This window comes from Colossoma macropomum, unplaced genomic scaffold, assembly GCF_904425465.1.
Source record: "Colossoma macropomum unplaced genomic scaffold, Colossoma_macropomum, whole genome shotgun sequence".
In the NCBI taxonomy this organism is placed as follows: domain Eukaryota; kingdom Metazoa; phylum Chordata; class Actinopteri; order Characiformes; family Serrasalmidae; genus Colossoma; species Colossoma macropomum.
In genome coordinates this window covers 35,064,031-35,089,905 of record NW_023494798.1, presented here as the reverse complement: position 1 = coordinate 35,089,905, position 25,875 = coordinate 35,064,031, and the positions used below count along the sequence as shown (strand labels likewise).

The window sequence follows — 25,875 nt, the reverse complement described above, 5'->3', positions numbered from 1 at the left end:
AGGAACCAGACGTCCACCTCTAAAAGCTCCCGCACAGAAAGTTACTACAGGAAATGGTTATGAATTCACTGCCTGATGACTGAGACACTGTTTTATGATAGTTTTGAGAAGATTTTGGCCTTAAACTCCATTCATGGTGGAGGGATACATAATATGCAGGGCGTTTTGAGGCAAAATAGTCCCCAAAGAAAACTTATTATTTCAGATTTTCCACTATTTTCCATCATCAACATTCCATATAAACTCAGAAGACTCGTGTAGGTTCACTGGTGGTTCTGGATAGTAAATAAAATGTCTATATCTGTGTTGTAGTCATGGCGACCCCTGGTTCCTATCACCACCACTGTAAAGACATCTGAACCATTTCACACCAAACCACTCTGAGTCACTCTGATTACATCTCACACACTGGACTATGCAGATTTTTCTTTTAATATGGGATTATTTGCTGTCTATTCATGCTGCTAACACTGAAAATAAATATTGCTGAATGACACCAAATTCTACCAATATAGATGATCGCCCAGCACAATGTTACGATCAATGAAGTCAGACAGAATCTGCCTGCATTGATAACAGAAGGTGAAGAGTGAAAAATCAAAGAGAATAATTGGCTGAAGTGTCTGCAAATGATCAATATATAAAGACCATTAACAAATATGGGAATAAAGAAAGAAATAAAGCATTAGCATATATGCAGCTGTCATTACCAAAATGATTTGAGACTTTTATACTATAATAATAAACACAAATAATAATAAAGGTCTAATTGGAGCACAATAAACTTCACACAAGGCTATTTAATGAAAAGAGGACTATCTGAAAGCGGTGAGGATTTCAGCTTCAACGTGAAGGATCATCATCTGTACCACAGAAGAACTACGGCTGCTATTTAACCCTTAGAAGTCACAGTTATTACTGGCAATAACAAATGCATGCAGATAAACGTACCTTAAATTACCAGATTTCAGAAAGTGTTTTACTCTAATAAGCTCAGATTTGCTTAAAATTTTCCGGATATGTTGTCACTGCATAGCAGTCAACATTATAGACTTGGATCTTTATTAATTTCTGAGATACAGAGATTTTAAAACATTTCCCATGGCGTTAACTTTTGTCTTAAAGTAAGTGCTACAGAAAAAGGTACACATTTTGATAAGTCTTTTAAGTCATAACTGAACTACTGACGCTAGAGGCATGAAATTTTCAGGGATTATTCTCTGGTTTTATATATACATATATTTTTGGCATATTGGTGCGTATTACAAAATTAGTCTTATAATTAGTAATAATATATTTTATATATATTTTTTATTTTATTTTTATATATTATATCATTTATGTTATTATTTATCTAAATATTATTCATATTTATTGTTTATATTTTTATTATTAATTGTTTTACGGTAAATCTCAGAAATTAATGAAGATACAAACCTAAAATTTTACACTTTTGGATTTGATGAGTTATTTTTGTGTTGTTTTTCAGAATTTTTGGCCATCGGCACTTACAGTCGTAAGCACTTGTTTAAACTATTTATTGAATTTAAAATATTGGGGAAAAAATAAAACATAAAATGTGCCATATCTTTTGCACAGGCCATATTTTATGGTTTATTTTTTTCCAATAAGTCAAAATCAGTAAATAAACACTAACTGTGTATTAAAATGTGCAGAAGTGTGTTCTCTGTAAAAGATGTGTTAGCTTATTTGGCATGACTGACTCAACATCAACAAAATCAACAGAATGATGGAATTTGACCACCCAAACTTTTGCATACAACTATGTAATAAAGTTATAATGTTAAGTTAAATAATGATTTAATGTAAATAAACTGCATAGCAAAATAACATTAACCACTCCAGACTTCTAAGGGTTAACATGCACTGACCTTTAACCACTATCAGATGGGTAAGTGCTGCAGTGAAGTCCTCAGATGTATTAAATAGCCTTGTTTACAGAAGCGATCGAACAGCAGGGTTAGAGTTAGTGCATGGAATGATGGAAAATCAGTAAACTGTACTGTTTGTGTTAATATTGTGAAAGAACCCGGGCCTCAGCACAAGCCCTTCACTCAAATCAGCAGGAGAGTCTGCCACATTTCAGCGAGAGCGTCACAAACCCTGAGCTGGACAGGTCACTCCACCTCACCAACAAATCAGGCTCAAAATCAAAAACGTTAATGCGCAAACTTCTGCAGTGACCCTCCAGAACAAGATTCGGCGCACCAGAGACAAATTACAATGACAATTTATTTCCTGTGAATATTCAGGTTTAGTGCAGATTGGGTTTAGTACGCAGGTTAGTGTCCGATCATGGCAGAAGAGAGGAGAGCTCACTGGTTATGACTGGTAACAGCTTCATGAATATGATGGGCTCATAATTATTACAGTGATAATTTGATGATAAATATGCACAGATTTCTCTTTAATCAGTTTAGTCTCTGAGTTTGCTTCTTTAGTTGTAGCACTGGAGCTACGAGGCTAATGTAGCTAACAGGCAATGGAAGCTTACAGCCACCAATTAGCATAGTGCATACAATCACCTAAACCCCTGCGTTGTTCAGTCTCTCTAATAGACTTGATTATGTGGCTTCTGACACAGCATGACTCACAGTTATCTATATACATGGACCTTATCAAAAACAGATTTAGCCACCTTTAGGGGTAGTTTGTAATGACAATAATGACAGATAATAATAATAATAATAATAATAATAATAATAATAATGTTTTTTATCTAGAACCTTTCATACATTTCAAATGCAGCACAAAGTGTTTACAAGGAGAAGGCAATTAAACACCAGCATAACGAAAACATTAAACAGCAAAACCTTTTAGCTACATTAGCCTCATAGCTCTACTGCTAATTGGTGGAGTATGAACTTTTATTACTTGCTAGCTACATTAGCCTTGTATCTCCAGTGCTAACTGGTGGGGTAGCATAGTGCACAACTGGTATAATTTGGTATAAATTGGTATAAAGTTCCAATACCTGTTGGCTACATTAGCCTCCTAGCTCCAGAACTAATTGGTGGGGTACAAGCTTCCATTACTTGTTGGCTACATTAGCCACCAAGCGCTAATTGGAGGAGTGTAAACTTTTATTATTTGTTAGCTACATTAGCTTTGTAGCTCTAGTGCTAATTGGTGGGGTTTAAGCTTCCACTACTTGTTGGTAACATTAGCTGTGTAGCTCCAATGCAAAGCGGTGAGGTATAAACGTCCATTACTTGTTAGCTACATTAGCCCTGTAGCTCCAATGCTAATTGGTGGGGTATAAACTTCCATTACTTGTTAGCTACATTAGCCTTGTAGCTCCAGTGCTAATTGGTAGGGTATAAACTTCCATTACTTGTTAGCTACATTAGCCTTGAAGCTCCAATGCTAATTGGTGGGGTATAAACTTCCATTACTTGTTAGCTACATTAGCCTTGTAGCTCCAGTGCTAATTGGTAGGGTATAAACATCCATTACCTGTTAGCTACATTAGCTTTGTAGCTCCAGTGCTAATTGGTATGGTATAAACTTCCATTACTTGTTAGCTAAATTAGCCTCATAGCTCCAGCACTAACTGGAGGAGTATAAGCTTTTATTACTTGCTAGCTACATTAGCCTTGTAGCTCTAATGCTAATTGGTGGTGTATAAGCTTCCATTACTTGTTAGCTACTTTAGCCTTGCAGCTCTAATGCTAATTGGTGGTGTATAAGCTTCCATTACTTGTTAGCTACATTAGCCTCGTAGCTCCAGTGCTAGAATTAAAGAAGCAAACTTCAGACACCAAACACGTCTCTGCTGACTGACGTTTAAGGTCAGAGGAGGAAACTGTGCACATTTAATTTCACTTTCACCAAACTGTCACTTTAATCCTTCAGTATCAGAACAGCGTATTAAAACACCCGACACCACAGACGTCTGACACTGGAGGTGTTAATGCAGCAGATCAGTTCAGAGCTGGGCCTTGTGAGGAGGTCAGCAGGTCCAGGGAACAAATAAAAACAGTGGAAATGGAAGAAAACAGAAACGGGAGGATAAAAAGAGTGAGATGATCCCAGCCGTGCGCCGCTGCTGCACTACCGGCGGTTTCCGCAGCGAAAGGACAGCAGGAAACGGCGGGCAGTGCAGCGGACAGACGGACGCTGGAGGGGAACCTGCATGCACAAAACTGACGGGAAACTGTTCTCTGTGGCTGCACCAATCACAAAGAGCAGGACGACAGGCGGAGGGAGGGACTGAGGGAGGGGCTGAGACTCAGCTCGCCGATGGAGGAGAGAAAGAAAAAAAAAAAAACGGAAAAAATGGTCATGCTGAACCGGACAGACCTTACATGAGCGTATGACAATAAATAATGGGAAAAAAAATAAATGAATAAATAAGGTTCATGATGACGTCCCCAGTTCGAGACTGCCTACTTTTTAATTAGTTTTAAAGAAACATCAGAGAAGAGCGAAAACTTGTCGTCTCCTGAACCCAAGACTTAATATTGCTGACTAAAAATAAAATAGAAAACACGAAAAATGATAAAAAAGGAGTAATACAGGCTTATTATCGAGTAATTGGCATAATTTATTTGAAAAATACTATCAAACATGAGTTAGTAGTTGTCAGAGTGAGAAACTAAGACTTTGAAAAAATATATACACTTATTTAATTCCTTTCTCTGAAACTTGATTCATGACATCGTATGTTTAATACACAGGCTTAGACATATTTATTAAAATAAAAGGAAATTATGCTTCTTCATTTACGGATGTAGCTGATTATATACTGTTGCATCTCTCAGTCCTACTCACAGTACTATAAAACAAATGGGATAAATAACTACTGTAGTACTAGAATAAACCACATAAATAACCCCAGATTATATTAATCCTGTACTCTGAAATGAACCAAATAAATAATCCTATTATATTAATCCTGTGCTATAAAACAAACAGGGATTATTTCTACAGTTTGTTTTATAGTACAGATTAGATTAATCCTGTACTATGAAAAAACTGTTAAAATAACCTCAGATTAGATTAATCACATACTATAAAACAAACCATAGGAATAATCCCAGGTTATATTAATCCTGTACTACAAAACAAACTGCAAAAATAATATCAGATTAGATTAATCCTGTACTATAAAACAAACCACTGGAATAATAATAATCTCAGATTAAATTCATCCTGTACTATAAAACAAACTGTAGAAATAATCCCAGTTTATATTAATCCTGTACGATAAAACAAACCGCATAAACAACCTCAGATTAGATTAATCCTGTACTATCAAACTGTAGAAATAATCCCAGTTTATATTAATCCTGTACTATAAAACACACTGCAAAAATAACCTCAGGTTAGATTAATCCCTTACTATAAAACAAACTGTAAAAGTAACCTCAGATTAGATTAATCCCGTATTATAAAACGAACCATAGGAATAATCCCAGGCTATATTAATCCTGTACTACAAAACAAACTGTAGAAATAATCCCAAATTATATTAAACCGGTACTGTAAAATGAACTGTGGTATAACCCCAGATTATATTAATCTTGTGCTATAAAACAAACTGTATAAATAACCCCAGATTATTCTAATCCTGTACTGTAAAACACTGCAGTGCTATTACAGGAATAACAGGAAAGATTTTTACTCATGCGACTAGCCTTCTCTTTATGGGGCACACATCCTGCATTTTTCCCCACTTACGCTGTTTGTGTAGTTGTACGTTGCAAAAACATCCTAAATTATTTTCTACAACATTTTCCGACCTCTTTATCCCTGTTTTTATTACTTTATAAATGAGCTCTATTCTCTCTCGTTAAACTGTATTTTGCCTCACTGGAAAATCATATTTAAACGGTTTTTGTGACATTGCGAAAACAGTGAATTCAAAAGCAGGTATTATGGACTTATATGGACTGGGGAGTGAACGGTACACTTTGTAACCCTATGTTTATATTTTACATTACACTTATTTATTAAAAAGCAAGGAGCATTTGTTTTTCATAATATGGACCCTTTAACTCTAAATTCGCGCAGAGATGAACTCTCAGTAGCTCAGAGATCAAACTGCGAGAGTAAATTCCCGGAAGTACTTTGAGAGTGAACAGTAACTGAGTTCTTTCTGGCATAAACACACAGAACTGTCTCGTTTTTTGGGGCCTGGCTGTTTAATGCTGGAGTCTGCTGCCCTCTGTTGGACTATTTGTGGTGAAAGGTCACCTACAATGTTCTGTTTCTGGTTCATGGCCTATTATATCATGTATAAACAATAGTCTGGCCAAAAAATCTAACTTACAGTCCCTCCCCGCTGTACTCAAATCAACCAATACAAGTTTGGCTGATTAACATGATAAAAACTGCACATCTAAGTATCACATACTTGCTTCAAACTGTGGGTTGTTAAAGAGGAATTCATCTGACCTTTCTAAATTCCTCCATAACTCAGTGTGTGAGGTGTATTCAGAGTGATTCAGAGTGGTTTGGTGTGAAATGGTTCAGATGTCTTTACAGTGGTGGTGATAGGAACCAGGGGTCGCCATGACTACAACACAAATATAGACATTTTATTTACTATCCAAAACCACCAGTGAACCTACACGAGTCTTCTGAGTTTATATGGAATGTTGATGATGGAAAATAGTGGAAAATCTGAAATAATCAGTTTTCTTTGGGGACTATTTTGCCTCACAGCGCCCTGCATGTCTCCCTCCACAATGAATGGAGTCTAAGTTCTCTAAACTATCATAAAACAGTGTCTCAGTCATCAGGCAGTGAATTCATAACCATTTCATGTAGGAACTTTCTGTGAGGGAGCTTTTAGAGGTGGACGTCTGGTTCCTATCAACACCACTGTCACAATTCTGACTCGGTAAGTTTATCTAGAACAGAGCGTTTCACACCAAACCACTCTGAACCTCCCTGAACCGCTCTGTTTACATCTTAACCGTTTAATTATGCAGAATGTGAATTTATGTGAAATATTGATGGAATTCCCATTCCCAATTGATGGAATGTGTCAATTTGATTTTTGGCCAAACCATTGTTATAACATAAATTTTCACCCCCTGCTCCCTCTCCTTACCCTCTCGCTCCTCCTCTATGTGGCTCATCCGGAGCACCAGAGCGTTCTTCTCCTCTCGAGCCTGGTCCCGCACTGCCTCAGCCTCCGTTACCATGGTAACCATGTCCTGCCACTCCAGAACCTGACTCTGCGCATCGTCCACACTGCCGGACTCGCTCGCCTGAGTCACACACAGCACAGGAGGAGGAAAAGAATGCAGTTTAAGAGTCTCTGTTTTTTGCTGAATAACAATATTACCTAAAATGTAAGACAGTTTTTCATTTTCAAAATAATAGTGATAAAACTTCATATTATTATTATCATCATCATTATTATCAATAGTAGTAGTAGTGGCAGTAGTAGTAATCTTATACATACATAAAGTTTAACACATATTTTAGTGTTTCATCAAATAAAGTAAACACATTTAACACTAAAATTATATGGGACTCTTATTATGAAAACCTTATCTTTCCTGTTGTGTGAAATTTCTGTGAGTGAAATACTGAGTGGTCAAATCTGAGTTCTCATTAAATTAAGAACGCAGTTTTAAAGTCTCAGTTTTCTGCAGAATAACATTAACAGCTAAAATGTTAGACATCAGTATAAAATTTACAAAATAATAATAATAATAATAATAATAATAATACTTTACTACTAAATTTCTGTAGCAGTGGTAGTTGTAGTAGTAGACAGTGTTTGATACATATTCCAGCGTTTAATTAAATCAAGTAAACTGACTCTTATTATGAAAGCCTTATTGTATTTTCAAAATAATAGTAACTTTTTAACTGTTGTTTAGAATACTGATGTTAAAAACAGCCCGTTATACAATCTCTTATATCAGTGTCCCAAAAACAAAAATAAATAACTAAATAAAAAGCTGCACAGCTCCATCAGTAAAGAAGTTATTTTATAATTGGTAAGCGGTTTGTTTTACATTCTGATTTTTCCAGTGAGACATTTCCAGTGCAGACATCCTGAAGGCTTTGCGATGTAATGATACACTAATTTCAACGCTTGCATGCTGTCAGGACACATTACGGTTACAAAACACCCGGATGCATTACAAATAACAAAAGCTGACTCCTAGTAAACCTCACTAAAGGAAAAATGTGGGCCCTGAGGTGAGACCAGCTGAGAAACACCGATCTAAAATAATGGTTCTCAAGCCAGTCTTGGATTCCTCACGCAGTGTTGCACTCTCCTGTTTTAAGACACCTGATTCAACTTAGCGGGTGATTATGAAGCGTTTATGAGCTGAGGCAGGAGCGTAAGAGCAGTGAAAAGGCAAACTATCAGTGGATGGAGACCTGGACTAGAATTTCAAACCTAAATCTAATAACTACGAAGTCCGGAAGGGAAAATCTGTCCCCGCCGTTTAGTAATCCGTACTCTCAGTTTATAAGCTGTACGTATGGATTTGTAAACTGTACTGTACTGAAATGACACTCATGCACGTGATTTCAACGTTGAATGTTCACTGGGCTATAGACAGCCAGCACTTCTTTCATATGTCAGGGTTTAACGTTATTCTCTTTGACATGCAATGTGCTCTCCGGGCTGAAACTCCACTCAGTCGTCGCTGGCCGCGTGGTGGGATAATACAGGCAAAAACGAGATTATTTTTGCCTCGTTTTAAACAAGTGCATTCACACCATTCACTTCTACAAAACACTCCAGTTAAGCAGCGAGGTTAAACTGTAATTTCATGAAATGTTAAAGCCACTGATAACGGTGTGAAAGATACAGCACAATTACATAACCTACCTACTTTCTGGTAACGTCTGCTTTATTTCACGTTAACGTTACTTGCTTATACTTATCTTTTCATCACGAAAGATCAACACAGTTGTGTCGTCCAGTTGCCTGTCCTCTTTCAGAAATGTCAAAAAATTCTCCATTTTCTCAAAATAGTCATAAGTGTGGCCTGTGCTGAGCTGTGGAAGGTAGCGTGTGCTTTACACAGTTAGCTAATCTGTGGGCACAGTTTCTAAAATTGAGAAATTGAAATTGAGGTCACAGAAATTAAATTCGAGAGTTCAGTTCACAAATCCGTCAGTACAGTTTGTAAACTGAGAGTACAGATTACTGAACTGCTGGAACAGTTTTTTCCTCCTCATGATCTTTTTCTCGTTAGCGACCCCTACTGGGCTCCGTAAATAACAGCACAAAAATGAGTAAAGAAATAAAAACTAAGAGCAACATCATGTGAGAAAATAAGCAGCACTGACCTGAGATGCGGCTCTCTTGGTGACCTGCTCCAGGTCGGCCTGCAGCTTTCTCTGCTGCTCCTCGTACACCACCAGCTTCGCCTCCAGAACATCTACAAACATCAAGAGACGTTACGTCTATCAAAACGATACACAACTTCTGTATTTGCATGTATTGTTTTTGGTACCGTTTTAAAATAAGACCACCTTTATGAAGGGTTGATGAATAGCTTACGATTAGTTTACTTAAGATTATTAAACTGGCCATAAACACCTTACAAACCATTCATTAGCAGTTATAATAAAGAAAGAAAACAGGTTTATTACATGATGAATATGAATGTGTGATGAATCTGACAGGTTTAGTGACTGATAGAGAAAACAGGGTAAGATCAGTAACAGTGTAGATGAATGTGGGCAAGTGACCACTAACATTTTTATTTATGTGCTATAAATGTATATTATTGAATTTTTAAGGGGTTTATAACCAAATTAACTTTTTAAACAACTTTTAAGCCATTCATAAACCCTCCATAAAGGCAGCCTTATTTTATTTTTTACTATTATTATTTTTATCTTTTCTTATATTCATTTTACACTATTACTGATTTTTGCTTGATATTTTTATATTTTATGTACTGTATTCTCTTCTGTTATAGTTCTGTTAGTCTATAACAGTTTCTCACTTCATTTCAGAAGTAAATTTAAAACTGAATCTCTATAATCTGAAGGTAAATATATAACTCATTTGTCTTTGTAACGAAGGAGACGGCAGCATTTTTTACCATTTTTGGCCTTGAGCTCGTCGTACTGTTCCAGTTTACACAGCATCTCCTCTCTCTCCTCTTCCAGTTCGGTGACTCGACTACGCAGGGACGCCACATCAGGGGTCAAGCTTCCAGACTGGGGGTCAAACAGAAGGACATCATTGTGATAAATATGGATAAATGTTTTTATGATCAATTTTTTATTAGTTTCTAACAGATATGTGTAGCTTGCATTCCTCTTCAGTTCAGACAAACATGGATAAGCAGTCAGAATTACAGTCAATACAGGTATAAATATAAACACTGTCACACCTAATATGAAAATAAGTATGGGGTGAGTTTTACAGGCATCGTCTAATGGACTAACACTAAACCTTAAGAGCTGATTTGATCGCATCCCACATCAATACTGTAGCTGATATAGCTTTGTTTATCATTGCGGCAGCAATCCGCCCTCCCTCCAGGCCTTGTACTCTTCCCGTGTCAGGAAAGGGGGCTGGGAAAATTACTGAAGACCCCTCAGACCCAGAACACAGTCAGTTTGAACCACATCCATGTCAGACCGGATCACAGTATTTAGACACCAGCTAGCAGACGACTGGGTTTCTCTATTCTATCATAGTGCTTGAGGGGTGAACTGCAGTATATCTGACGCTCGCTGTCTAAAAGCATTATCTGCAGTGTGAACCTCACACCAGACAAACAGAGCCTCCTTTTAGGTACGTTTAAACTGAAATCAGTGCTTTTTTTGTATTGTTTGATCTACAGTAGCATCAATTCACCGTGCTGTGTGATTGACAGAGCGCTGCTTCAAGTTAGCCAGCTGCTAAAAACAGCTATCCTGGGAAGCTAACGTTCTTCTACTCTCCACTGCCTCACATACAGAATCCTCAGTTTACTTCAGTTTAAATCAGGGCTGTAATTTACATGAACCCACTTTTTTTCCTTCACTTTTGCTGCTTGTGAATGCACTAATACTAAAATATGACTGAGCGCTGTAACAGTGCTGTAGTTGTGAGCAGCAGACGTGATTTAACGCTGCTAAAGCTGTTAGGATGTACAGAGAGAGGTGAGTTCACTGTAGGACAGTACAGATACGCCACTGACCTCGTCACTCAGACTCGGTCACAGGAGAACAGATCCCCAGTCGCTCCACTCAAACAAGGAATATATAACTCCACGTTTCAGACATTGATTAAGTATATTTGGCAACTCATTTTACTCGTCCCCCCTCCCTCTATAATCATGTCGTCAAACTCGGAAGTGCGCCCTCTCGTGGCGACAGCAGAGTAGATGAGCTGAAGAGTCGCTGTCCTTGCAGTAGAAAACGCCACCAGGGCTGTCGCTGGAACGTGGCAGTGTGAGAATGGTGTATTATATCAAACATTTATCGGATATTTCTCATAGCTCTACCGAGGTAAGTTATATCGTGATAATTATCAATATCGTTTTATCGATATTTACCCAGCCCTATATGAGGGAAAGGATTAGGTTTTGGGTTGAGGTTAAGATTAGAGTTAGGATTAGAGCCAGGGCCAGGGTTAGGTTTTGGGTAAGGTTAGGTTTTGCCTAATGGAAGTTACATATTCGCAATACCTCTACTTAACGTCAGTAATGTATCAACAGAACTTCTACAAGATATTTACTTCAGTGTATTCAGATGCTTCACTGCTATGTTGTTGACGTGTTACTGATACTCTGTTAAGAGTTTATTAATCATCTACAATCAAGGGCCCACTCCTAATAAAGTGTTACCTAGTAATGCAATAATATGTAATATTTTGGTCAATAATTAAGCCACACAATATTTTTGTCTTTGTTGTAGATGTATATAAGCTAGTTAGTTAGATGCAAATCATGTCTATTGTCTTACTGTTAGATATAAGCACTGTGTCATGGCAATCACACTGTTTATGAGCACTGTAACCCGGAGACAATGGTAACCATTGTTGCCATAGTTGCATATTCAAATTAAACCAATTATGTATAATAGTCTTTTAGCAGCGGTTAGACAAGCAAAGACTGATCGTTTTTGAGTTAATGTGAAAGTGAAAAACTATCATTTAATAAGCAGAGGATTTTTGTTAGCAGAAGTTTGGACGTGGACAATATACAGTTCCAGAACCAAGCTAATCCCACTGCAATCCCAAAACACGTGCAAATATGGATGAATGTTTGACGTATGCACTATATGGCTTTATTATTCTGATACAATACCTGAGCTTTCTTCAGCTCATCTTCAAGCTGCCTGATGCGAGACTTGGACCACGCTTTCATCTTCAGGAATTTGGCTTCTGATTTACTGGCCTCGTCTGTTTTCAGCTTGGCTTGGGCTGATTAACGACACAAAGAAAGAAACGAATATGAGGCAAAACAAAACATAAAGGAAAATAAATAACACAGTAAAGGATAATAATGATTTAGCTCAGTGCATCCACTTTTCTTTTTAAGCCAAGTTGAACAGTTTGTTAATTCTTTCTAGTCAGTTTGAAACAATTTAGGTAACATTTTCCATTCATGACAAAACAGATTCTGATCAGCAGTAATAATTAACATAATTCAAACTTCAAGATGCTGTTACTGTGTTTAGCTATGCTGATGTACTTTAGTCCATGTTTCTAGATAACAGGGAGTCACACAGTGTCAGAAACCACAGAATCAGGTCTATTAGAGACACTAAACACCTCCACACTGTTTGAGATGGGCGATGACAATGTATGCATTCAGTTAGCACCGTGCTCTAATTGGTGGGGTATAAGATTTTACTACACTCTTCAAAAAGATCCTGAAAGTTCTTCAGATTGATGGACAATGTACATACATGTGCTATAGACGGTTCTGTATCTTTCTATATCTATCTTTTTGAAGAAGGGTTCTATATCGCACCCAAAATGTTTTTTCTACTTTTTCTCCACAACTCTGACATTGTGATAACAGAAGAACCCTATGAGGTGCTATATAGAACCATTTCCAAAACCCTTTCTTGACGCAAAGAACCTTTTAATCATGCACAGGGTTCTTTGAGTGTTCATGGTTCTAACTAGAACTATTTTCTTTAGTAAAGAACCCTTAAAGGACCATCTTCTTATGAGTGCAGATGGCTTTGTGAAAAGGGTTGTAAGTAGTACAAAAAAGGGTTCTGCTATTGTTTGGTGCTATACAGAACAATATACAGCACATTCTCCTTCAATCTGAAGAACCATTTCATCAGGCAGAGAACCACAATCATGCAAAGGGTTCTTTGTGTGTTCATGGTTCTATATAGAACCATTTTCTTTACTAAAGAACCCTTAAGAGCAGTTTTTATTAGTGTAACCTTGTGGCTCCAGTGCTAAAACTAAAGAAGCAAACTTCAGGACAACAAACAAGCCTTTTCTGGTGTAAAGAGAAAGTTTTTTACTGATCATTCAAACACCAAAAAACAGACACTCTAGTCTTTATTTAAAATTTCTACATAGCTATCGGTATTTGAGCACTGCCCACTCATACCAAGACAAATATCTTTAAGCTAATCATCAGGGCTGAGACCACTTATCGATTTATACATAATTTGTTTTTTTCTTTTTCCATCTTGTATGTGTGATTGTCCTGAGCTCTGATCCAAGTTCTGAAACTCCAGTCCTGGTTTTAAAAAAAAAAAATCTATCAAATAGAACTACACTTTTAATTTCAGTGCAATATTTAGTCGTTGTGAGGACTTTTCACACAGAGTCATTTTTTATGGATGAAAACGCTGAAATTTTTAAACGCACTGAAACCAAACAAGAAACCAAGAAACCACTGAAACCATCAAGTCCGATATCATCACAGTCCACATAAAAAATGCATCTCCATTTTTGTCGATTTTTATTTTTCATATATCATTTGAACACGGCGACTGTCTTGTTAAAATTTCATGATGAACAGACCAACAGAAATGCTTGAAGACTACTGGAAATAAAATGTAAAATAAAATCTTAATTAACATTAACTTCCATTAAAAGCTTAGAATGTTTTCGCCTTCTCCTGTAAAGTTACTATTTTGGATATACATATATATATATATATACATATATACATATATATATATATATACATATACATATATATATATATATATATATATATATATATATATATATGTAAATATAAAATTACTGTTGTCAGAACAAAACCTTGTATCTCCAAAATGGTAACTTTAAAGGAGAAGGAAAAAACATACTTTGCTTTTAATGCAAGTCAATGGAACCAGACTTGCAAGTAATTTGGGGTCATTTCTTTTGGTCCATTTATCCTGAAATTTTGATACAATGTAAAGGGCAACAGGCAATTATTTTTAATTATAACGAAAAACGAGATACGAGGAGATATGAGGTTTTGTTCCGACAGCAGCGATATATTATATATAAATGATATATAAATATATATAAAAAACCATTGTCAATTTTTCTCTCTCTACATCATTGGAAAACGTTGACTGTCCTTTATATTGTATGAAAGATTTATGATGAATGGACTGACAGAATTACTGGATTACTTAATTAAGGTTCTTTAAGACTTAAGAAGGTTTAGTTACTATTTTGAAGATGCATGTTTTTGTTTTTACAGACAACATGCTTTTGTTGTTATTAAACAAACACTCTGGATGAGGAAAAACAGAATCCATCGCATTGTAACGTAAAATTATACATTTTTTGGCAACACCAAAACAGAACGGGTACTTTCACATTTGCTTATCATACATACCACACAATTAGCTAAGAAACCATACCTTCCAGCTCGGCCACCCTCTGAGTCAGCGAGTGGTCAGCAGGTCGATCTTCAGGTGAGCTTTCAGGTGCTGCAGGCTGAGCGGAGGAGCCTCTCACTGCCTCCAGCTGTGCAAGCAGGACCTGCTCCTTCTCCGACATCTCGCTCTCGTGTTTCTCCGCCACCCTCTTCAGCTCCTCCTGGTGTTTCTCCATCAGGTCGCGGACCTGAGTGCGCATGATGTGCCTCTCCGCCTCCATCTTAGACTGCAGGTTCTCCTTCTCGCTGTGCAGGAGCCTCAGGCGCTCAGTCAGATCCTACACAGGAGGACGAGAGGAGAAAATAAGAGCCAAGACACACCAAGACAGTTAGAAGCTAACACAGAAATATGCTGTTTGTCCTGAGTTGGTTGGTCTTCTGTGCAAGTATACCACTCACACTGCTACCCCCACACTATGGTGCGCAATAAACTCTCAAGAAAGAAAAAATAACCCTCGGTTTCTCAACCAGTGGGCCGTGAAGCGCCCTCTAGTGGTCCGTGGGCCTGAACTCAACAGTTTGTACTGGGCCAGTAACGACACTAAGTCATAAAAAGGGGCAAGAAGATTAACTTTATAATTAAAAATCTAAGAATCAAACGTTTTTAAATTGGCACAGTGGCGCAGTGGGTAGCGCCGTCGCCTCACAGCAAGAAGGGCCTGGGTTCGATTCCCGGCCGGGCAACCAGGGTCATTTCTGTGTGGAGTTTGCCTGTTCTCCCCGTGTCTGTGTCGGTTTCCTCCCACGGTCCAAAAACATGCAGTCAGGCTAACTGGACATGCCAAAATTGCCCCTAGGTGTGAGTGTGTATGAGAATGTGTATGTCTGTCTGTCTGCCCTGCGATGGACTGGCGACCTGTCCAGGGTGTATCCTGCCTTCTGCCCAATGACAGCTGGAATAGGCTCCAGCACCCCACTGCGACCCAGAAGGATAAGCGGTTTAGATGATGTATGTATGTATGCTCAGAACTGCTGCACCATTTTTCAAAAAGGTTCATCCGATTTCAAAATTATTTATTTCGCTTGTAAATCGTTACAGATCAGTGCAGTGAACTGTAAATGGTTTAAATGAGCATAAAGTTTATTATGTAATTGTACAAGGTCTCAGTCTGAACCTCCTCCAGCTGTACAGACAACATCAACACCATAGTCAGATTCACCGCATACTGGATTGAGCATGTCGGGTGTCGCTGCACTCACGGCTCTTTCAGTGCGATTTCGGAGATCATCCAGTGTTGTGGAACCAACGCCGAACGCTCTGAGCTGTTGGAGCTTCACTGCCCACGAAAATCACACTGCACAGTTACGACGGATTCACTCTTATTGAAGTGGAGAACGCAGAACGCTTTCTGATCAGGGGTCTCATCTCCTCACAGACTGAAGGGAGCCATCTTCCACTGACAGTCAGAAACTCTATGACCCCCTCTTTCAATTAAAATGTGATTGGTTCCTATACGCCTCACGGGCTGTAAAAATCATGGCGCTTCGAAAATCGGATTAATCTTCTTGAAATCACCCTGTATACTGCTCGCAATTTTTTATGCTTGTTATGAAGAAAAGGACCATAATAAACTGAGACGACATTAAACTAAGATAATACAGTGGTTATAGTAATTTTTAACTGAGAAAATTCTCACAGTTGTGGGTTTCTGTGGTCTCTTGTGCAGCCATCACTGTTTTTCTCCCAGAGAGATATCAAGTCAGGTTTATTATTGTTTATTGTGATGATGCTGACGCTGATCCAAAAGCCTAGTGAGTGCAGTGTGGCTTGGCTATTTTATTTGAATTTCAATTGTGTAATTTTGGTTTCTGTGATTGAACCTGCATTTCTGATGCCTGAGGCCAAAGAAAGGAACTGCTGCTCCATTTAAGGTGGAACGGGAAAATTAGAACAAGAAGCTGACGAATATCTGACTTCAACTTCATATCACTGAGGATTAGTTCCATTTAAGGTCAAACAGGAAATTTAGCTAGCTAGCTACTGAGACATCAGCTACTACTAGTGATTTTTATGCTTGTTATGAGGAAAATGACCATAATACACTGAAACAACAATAAACTTAGATAATACAGCGGTTATCGTAATTGTTTAACAAAAACAATTCTCACATTTGTGGGTTTCTTTGGTCTCTTGTTCAGCCATCTTGCTATTTTTTATAACACACTGTTTGGTCTGTGTCTCTGAAAAACCTTTGTTTGGAGGGTCATGTAGCCCCAACACTTCAACCTCTCTACCTCAACTACTATCAGGACCCCCTACCCTTAGACGTGAACATGAAAATGGAGGGTAGGGCTGAGTGGTAGAGGCAAGGGGTGAAATGGGACTGGGTCTTAGTCTCAGGCCCAGTCCCATTTCTTCGTTTTACCACTACCCCTTGTTTTCGAGTGTCACCCTAACCCCTTGGAACTGAGTTACCGGGTAGTGTTTGAAATCTTCCCTCTGAAATGGGACCCTCAAATAAAAAGAGCATCACTTCATTAACAGCTACCAGCGCTGCTCTGTAGGAGACCCTGCCAGTCTGCAGTGACAGCAGAGGAGGGTAAAGTTCAGCTCCTCACTGCTGGGCTTTAGTTACATTTAGGGCATCATATGCCTTCAAAGAGGGGGGCAGTTATTTATTATCACCACCCCTAATTCTTCAGTGATATGAAGCTGAAGTCAGATATTCACCAGATTCTTGTACGAACTTTCCCGTTCCACCTTAAATGGAGCAGCAGTTACATTATGGTGCTTCAGGCGTCAGAACCGCTGGACTATTTAAGGTGGAACGGGAAAGTTAGCTAGCTACCGAGACATTAGCATGCTATTTGTGATTTTTTATGCTTGTTATGAAGAAAAGGACCATAATACACTGAAACTACATTAAACTAAGATAATACGATGGTTATTGTAATTTTTTAACAGAGAAAATTCTCACATTTGTGTGTTTCTTTGGTCTCTTGTTCTCCATCTTGCCAGTTTTTCTTTTTTTCCTCATATCTCTCTGTTTGGAGTCTCTGAAAAACCTCCATTTGGAGGGTCATGTAGCCCCAACACTTCGCCCTACCCCTCTATCTCAACAAGAATCAGGACACCCTACCCCTAGACGTGAACGAGAAAACGGAGGGGAAGGGCTGAGTGGTAGGGCGAGGGGTGAAATGGGACTGGGCCTCAGTCTACAGCTTATTTCAAGAAGAAACATTTGCACTGAAACAGCTCGATCTGTAACAGAGTACTACTTTAGAGGCATCACCTTTATCTGCTGGTCTCTGCTGTCGACCTCACCCTGCAGGACATCGATCACCTGAGCTTTTCCCAGGAGAACCTCCTCCTTCTCATGGAGCTTCTGTTTAAGGGCCTTCAGGAGCTGAGAGAGAAAAATAGAGAGACTTGTTTATGTGGTTTCTGACATCATATGACACACTGTAATGTATAAACATAGGCTGCTGTCTGTTTCTGAGGTGGTCTAAGGCGGAGATGATTTGGACGCGTGGTTAGCACCATGCTAATTGGTGGTATCTCCAAAGCAGCAAACCCAGGAAAAATTGATAAATGTTCCTTTAATGTTTCTTACCTGTTCGAGATCCGCGCTGGCGTCTGATTTCGCTGCGAGCTTGAAGAGCTCCTGCTCGTGCATCTGATTGATCTCCATCAACTTGTTGTCTTTTTGTAAAATGATGTCTTTGAACGTTTGGATCTATGAAATGAAAACCAACATTATGGTGAAACGCCATGACTGGGAGCACCGACATATCAGCCTGAATTAGACAGACAGACAGACAGACAGACAGACAGACAGACAGACAAACAGACAGACAGACAGACAAACAGATAGATAGATAGATAGATAGATACAGAGAGATCAATAGAGAGATAGAGACAGACTAAGAGACAGACAGACAGACAGACATAGAGAGCAGAGAGATAGACAGACACAGATAAATAGAGAGATAGAGAGACAGACAGACAGACAGACAGATAGATAGACAGAGAGAGAGAGACAGACACAGACAGACAGACAGACAGATCTTACGTTCTGCTTGTACATGTTCTCCTTCTCCTCAAACTGCGCTTTCTCGGACACCAGCAGCTCTTTCAGGCTGTCGTTCTGCTCCTTCAGCAGGCTGTATCTCTCCTCCCCGTCTCCCTACTTTCTTCGTCAGGCTCTGAACCAGCATCTGCAGCTCCTGCAGTGACCCGTCCACCGGCCGCTCCTGCTGCAGAGACAATTACGATGAGTTACAAAGCAGACTGTAATCTTTTATGAATTACTTTTATGTCACATGTAAAATGTAAACGTTTGGTTGCACCCAAAACGTAAGGTGTGTAAGGTTCCTTGCCTTGTTGTCCTGAGGAACGTTCTCTGCTTTAGCTGGATGTTCTCCAGACATGGCCACCTGCAGATGGACGATGTAAGCCTCCTTCTCAGCCAGACGCTTATCTCTCTCCACCAGCATGGCGTCCATCTCCACTCCTCGCTCTCTCTGGGCTTCCAGCTCTTGCGTCTGAGATACAAATGAGGAGACGTTATACATATAAATATAAGCATAAATATACACACATACATATATATACACATGCATACACACACACACACACACACACACACACACATATATATAAGTAAATAAATGTAACCAAACTTTTTTCTAAGTAATTATATTGCCATCATATCTTCATCAGTATAATGTTGATTATGAGATCATTCGAGGCCTAAACATGGAGCCGGACCTTCTTTTTGAGTCCATACATCTGACGTTCATATGTAAAGATGTACGATGTGGAATAATGGAATAAAACTCCTACCAAACCCATCCTGGTACTTCTGACTGTTAAATGATTATTTCAGGCTTTGCAGGGCAACTCGCAGCAGCACACGCTCACCAGATTTTAGTGTGCTCTTTTTACTCCATACTCTGTAACGCTGCGTTCAGTTTAAACAAAATATATTATACAGTGCTACTTTAAAAAGAGTAAACCAAAAAAAAATCATCAGTGCAGAACAATGAAGAGTCTTTACTGCATCATGAAGCAGCACCAGCATATTTTACCTAAATTATGCGGCTGTTTTATCTAATAAGATACAAAAATCGTATTGAAACTTCCTGATATTGAACAATAAAGTGCTTGGATCGAATTTGGGCAGCAAAAACTACAGAAGTGAAGTTTTCTGTTTGTCGTTAAGTCTGCTGCACCTTCTGCTGCAGCTCCTTCTCTCTGTGGGCGAGCTGCTGCTCCAGCTCCTCCACTTTCTTCTTCAGCAGGAGGATTTTCCCCCGACTCGCTCCGGCCTGCTCAGATTCCCCCGCCTCGCCACTGCCGCTCTGCAGAGAGACAGGCAAACACATCAGTGAGGGTCACGCAGGCCACCCAGGACGTACGAGACAGTCTTCACGACAGAAATTACACTGATTAAGGTGGAGACTTAGTTCAGCCAAAAATGTGTGCTTCCTTAGTTTTGCACTGAAGCCACAAGGCTAATGTAACATTAGTGACTACATAACAGAAGCTCATACCCCACCATTTAGCATGGAGCTAACTGAGCTGAACGATTTTGGGAAAATGTCTAATTGTGATTTTTCTTACCAATACTGTGATTACGATACAAAATAGTTTATAACTGAGGTCTACATTGAGGTATGGGCTTTTTTTTTTGCCTAAGAATCCCAGCGTATATTTTTCCTGGCTTGAGACTTGAAATGTGGGCAGTCGTGGGCTGGAGGTTAGGGAACCAGCCTTGTGACCGGAAGGTCGCTGGTTCGATCCCCTCAGCTGATCAGTACGTGACTGAAGTGCCCTTGAGCAAGGCACCTAACCCCCAACTGCTCCCCGGGCGCCGTGGATAGGGCTGCCCACCGCTCCGGGCAAGTGTGCTCACTGCCCCCTAGTGTGTATGTGGTGTTTCACTGCATGGATGGGTTGAATGCGGAGGTCTAATTCCGATGTGTTCAAACACAGCTGGCTAAAAAAGGTTAATTTCATTTTTCATTTCATTTTATTTTTTCATGTTAACTTAGTGAACCAGCCTGCAAGTTATTTGTGGTTGTGATGTCACAGCACTTCAAAAGCTCCATGTTATTGGGTAAAATTTCCCTGCTTAAAACTTTGTATCAGCATTGTTGATAATAGACTCTAAGACTATGACAAAACTGCAGCTCGTGAATTGAAAAGTGCACTCTTTCAAATTGCGATTTGGACATAAAACAGATTTCAGCCCTACCCAAAGCCCGCCTGTTTCCATAAATCAGCTTTTTTTTAAATTACAAATTCCCTTTTCTTTTTCTAATCCTGAGAATTAGAGCCTGAAAAAGATCAGACAGGTTTAAATCACAGAAACCAAAATTTGCTGTTGTGTTAAAAAAGCATCAAAAGCTATTTGACAGCTAATGGCGCCCCCTTGTGGAGGATTTGTAGCCTGCAAAATGTGAGTGAGTTCCATGAAAAAGAAAAAAAAAACTTTTTAGAGCTGGAACCCTGCTGTAATGATTAGGATTTTTCTTATTCTTCCACTTCTTCTTTTACTCTATACTAAAAGGAATTACGCAATCCAAACCATTCATCGTATCAACATATGAACTGTGTCAACGGGTAGTGCTCCCTCCCGCTACTCAAGCGAGATGAGCCAGATCAGCCTGAAGGTTTTTTTTCTGAACAATACTGCTATTATGATTTAAAATTGTTTAAAATTAAGGTATAAATTGAGATATGGGCCTTTTTTGCCTAAGAATCCCAGCGTATACTTGAGACTTGAAATGTTAACACAGTGAACCCGCCTGCCAGTCATTTGTGGTGGTGATGTCACAGCAGTTCACAAGATCCATGTTATTAGACAAAATATCCCTACTTAAAACTTGCATATCAACGCTTGCATTTAAAACCTGCATCGTATCAATGTTCTTGAGAACAGACTGTAAAAATTGCACTCTTTTAAACTGCTATTTTTGATATAAAAACAATTTTTTTTGGTTATTATTCCAGAAAAGATTTATTCTTTTTTATACAAGCAACCTGCTACAATCTGGGAGCACAAATAATCTTGTTACACATAAAAACACACTTTTTTCCTGCACCTAAGGCTTCTGAACAGCTTGTAATTAAGCATGAAAATGTTACAACTTACCCCACAGGAGGGGTTAATTGAAATATCTGAGGGGTGAGTTGTACTAAAAATGAACACAGTTCAATTCAGTTCAGAATTCAATGTTGTTTAAACCAGAAGGGCTTTCCAACCTAAATATATGAAAATATATACATCAGAATAAATATGAGTGGTGAAAAGAGGCTCAAAACACTGACAACATATTTTTAGACCATAAAGCAGAACAGCACTGCATGCTAAAATTTAAATATACTTTACTAGACATGACATCTATAGAATGTTCTTGATGAATCTGTGAACATAAACTTCCAGAAAATGTCCCATCAAGCTAAATATATCCTGCGCTGCACTAAATCCAATTAAACAGGACTAATTAAGCATGCAGTTGTGATTAACCATGCAGTTGGTCTGTGCTCTGTAAGCACTGACGATATCTACAATAGACCCAGAGCAGCGTATTGTGACATATAGTGATGTAATTTATCACAATTAGAGTAAATATCATCGTATTGACCGGCCCTAGTCTCAAACTCTTACCCGTTTGAACTGTGGTGGCGTTCCCTTGCTCGCTGGCTCCCCCTGCTGCTTCCTCAGCTCCTCCAGCTGAGCGTTCAGCGATGTGACCTTCGCCTTGTTCTGGAGCCGCATCTTAGACAGCCTGGCCTCGCACGACTCCTTCTCAGCCTGGAGGACGAGTTAAGCAGACGCAGCACGTTAATGACCTCTAATCAGACTCGTTTACTGCTCCAGCACCTCTGCGTCTCACGCGCTGCTTCATCAAACGGACAAACCTCAATACAGACATGTTAGTAAAGGTTTATGTTTAAGTAGTGAAAGCAGGCCTGTCACGATTATTACACAACCGCCTCATCACAATTATTTTAGCTGATCGCAGTTATTTTTCCCCAAGCATATTGTCAATGTTGCAACAAAACTTATCTTAATTTTTGACATTTTTATTTATTTTTTTGCTGAATTAAAAGACGCCACATGGCATTTAGAAGGTGTTTAAATTTCATGGCACATGGACCAATAGAAATAATCCAAAAGTACTTATTATATTAACTTACATAAAAAGTTAAGTTAATGTTGCAACAAACAGAATGTGAATTTGTTGTTTTTAATCATCATTTAGGTTTAGGAAAACGCATGTAAATGCATTCATTTATAGACACATCACGGGTCTTAACGTCCGACTAGTGCTGTAAGACCTTCAGATGGCAGCAGTGAGGAGCTCATGCGGTTTTTGCTGTTAGTTGGGAGCTACTAATTATCAACAGTTAAAAAGGTAATTTAGCTTTAGTTTAAATACTTTAAAAACAGACAATTAAATTGTTAATCACAATATTTATATGGTAAAAAGTGCTTGTGAGTCGCTGGTGTGATTAAATCGAACGGCTGGCTCAAGACATCGCAGCATAAAAAACAAAGTCACGCTGAGAATTTCCATCTATCTAACTTTTCTATCTATAGACTAAGTAAAACAAAAATAAGACAATATAACTGATATTAAAATCATATTTACACATGCGCTAAAGTATGCAAAATGGGTTGAAGTGTTGCATTTATCTTTTATGTGACACAGATGTGTGTCTGTGTGTCAGTGTGAACAGATAAACACACTGAATCTGGCATTTTCAATTCTGATTTGAGACGCTTTCATATGTGCTACTGAAATCCGATACGCATCTGATCTGCTGCAATGCGACTCAGTCTGAACAGCCAGATCGGAATTCATGCAACTTTTACGTCAATCCAACTCGACATTTATCATCATTTCGCACAGCTGAGACTCAAACATCTGGGCTGATGTTTCTGTACCGAAAAATTAGAAGAGACTTAGCGCAACTGCTCGAAGAAATGTCCGAACGCGGCTGCAGGAGAACGAGGCTGCAGCGTCAAAGAACAGTTACAAGTCTGAAAGCAGAGTTTAAAGAATCCGAGGACGCGAACCAAAGAAGTGACCGCGCCCTTTTTACGGCTCCAACACATTCTGGGAGATGAGCCCAGCTGTCAGTCAGTGAAGCTTCATGATGGCTCCTGTGATGCTGGTGAAGATGAAGCTGATCCTCCGGGAGCGACTGGCGCTCGTTGGCGGTCGTGATTGTTTACCTCTGGATGAGCCGTGAAGCAGCGTGACGCTCTGATCTTTTGCTCTGTGGGTCAGTTTAGGAGCTGATCTGATGTTGCATACAGATCACAATTAAAAGATAATCTGAACAGCCAAACTAAAAACATCGGATTTGGTGAGAAAATCAGATTTGGGCCACTTTTACCTGCTGTGTAAACACAGCGTTAGCACCAGTGCTAAAACTAAAGAAACAAACTTCAGACACCGAACACGTCTTCACTGATCGACTACAGTTTGGGGTAAGAGGGGGAAACTGACGACAACCTATGGTTTTGAGAACTATGAGATGTGTTACCTTCAGTACCCACCAGAGGGCAGAGTCCAGCTCTTATGTTTTGGCTAGGAAAATATATAACAAACATCCTGATTATTTTTTTCCTTGTAATCTGTTTGTAGGGGGTCAAATATTTTCTGAACACAAACTAAAATACCCATCTCTACTTTAAATGTTGGAGCAGCTACTGCAGAACCACCTTAACTGCGCAGGGGAATCAGTGTGGAATGTGTGCCGTAAGTGCTGGTTAATCGTTCACAGTGTTTCTCCCAGGCTGCTAAGAAACCGTGTCTGCAGATAACACTGGAGCTCTATTGTTCCTGCTCTGAAAGGAGCCCCCATGCTCAGTCTGTACTTTGCTCTGGACCAGTAAACTCCACTACAGCGTTTTCAGATACGCTCCTCGGGGGTTAATGCTGTAATCAGAAACATATGGCTGTTCATTGAATTCCACTCCAACCTCAAAATTTAAACAGCATGTACTGATAAACATCTGCTAAACAACACTGACATTCATTCTGATAAAGGCCAGGTTTTCTCAACCTTTTCCACCCCACGGCTCGGGCTGAACGATTTCGGCAAAATATCTAAATAATGATTTTTCTGACCAATTTAAACTGGAATTGTATAAAACTGAGGTCCAAATTGAGGTATGAGCCTTTTTTTGTTGCCTAAGAAGACCAGTGTAACTTTTTCTGGCTTGAGACTTGAACTGTCAACACAGCGCACATTTGCGGTTGTGACGTCACAGCAGTTCACAAAAATCTCCCTGCTTAAAACTTGCATCAGGTTCCTGAGTGGCACAACCATCTAAGCGTTTGCTCTGTCATCAGATCGCAAGTTCGATCCCTGGTGATGCTACAGCCGTCCTGGCTGGGAGACCAAGAGAGCACAGCTGTCCTCGCTCTCTATGGGTGGGTAGGATGGACCCCCGTCTCCTCCATTACGTAATGTAACTCACTCAGAGTGAGTTCAGCAGTCCAATGATGTTGCACCCACCCCCCAAAAAAAAACAAAAAACTGATAATAGACTGTAAAACTATAATAAAAATTGCAGCTCTTGTGATATGAAAATTGCACTCTTTCAAATTTCAATATAAAAACAATTAATCTTTCAGCCGTACCCAAGGTCCACCTGTTCATAACTACAAAGTATTGCAGGTAAACTAAAATCAACTTTTTTTTAATAATAAAAAAAAAAAATATTCTTTTTCTTTTCATAAGTGCTCGCGCTGAAATCCTGAGAAAGATCAGACCAGTGCAATTACAGAATCCAAAACTTGCAGTCATGTAAAAAAGCAATGGTTCTGGTGACGTTAAAAAGGGGGAAAAAAAAGAAATCTATGATGTAGATGTGGACGGTGATTTGGAGCTGGGTAGCTATTACAAGAGTAATTGTTTATTCTCGTTACATCTCATTAGTTCTGAGTGGTTTTGTGATTAACTGGAAACAGCCAGACCGCATCGCTCTCACTGGGTCTGAATTAGCGTCGTCACAATCAACAACCATAATAACTCTCACTTGATATCTGCTTATTTGTCATTGGTTCATCAGTTTGAGTTAAACCACTCGAGCCTCTGATG

The 25,875-nt window shown here is 39.1% G+C and overlaps 1 protein-coding gene across 1 annotated transcript in view; it reads right to left on the bottom strand.

The window, feature by feature from the left end:
- The window catches only part of LOC118817986 (golgin subfamily B member 1-like), an 81,816-nt gene that overhangs the window by 41,332 nt on the left and 14,609 nt on the right, over nucleotides 1–25,875 (bottom strand). The window contains 12 exon segments of the mRNA XM_036585061.1: nucleotides 7,082–7,241; nucleotides 9,295–9,386; nucleotides 10,059–10,176; nucleotides 12,258–12,373; nucleotides 14,791–15,085; nucleotides 18,041–18,154; nucleotides 18,362–18,484; nucleotides 18,821–18,934; nucleotides 18,936–19,004; nucleotides 19,128–19,292; nucleotides 19,983–20,111; nucleotides 22,424–22,570. Of these exon segments, the coding sequence (XP_036440954.1) occupies nucleotides 7,082–7,241; nucleotides 9,295–9,386; nucleotides 10,059–10,176; nucleotides 12,258–12,373; nucleotides 14,791–15,085; nucleotides 18,041–18,154; nucleotides 18,362–18,484; nucleotides 18,821–18,934; nucleotides 18,936–19,004; nucleotides 19,128–19,292; nucleotides 19,983–20,111; nucleotides 22,424–22,570 (1,642 nt within the window).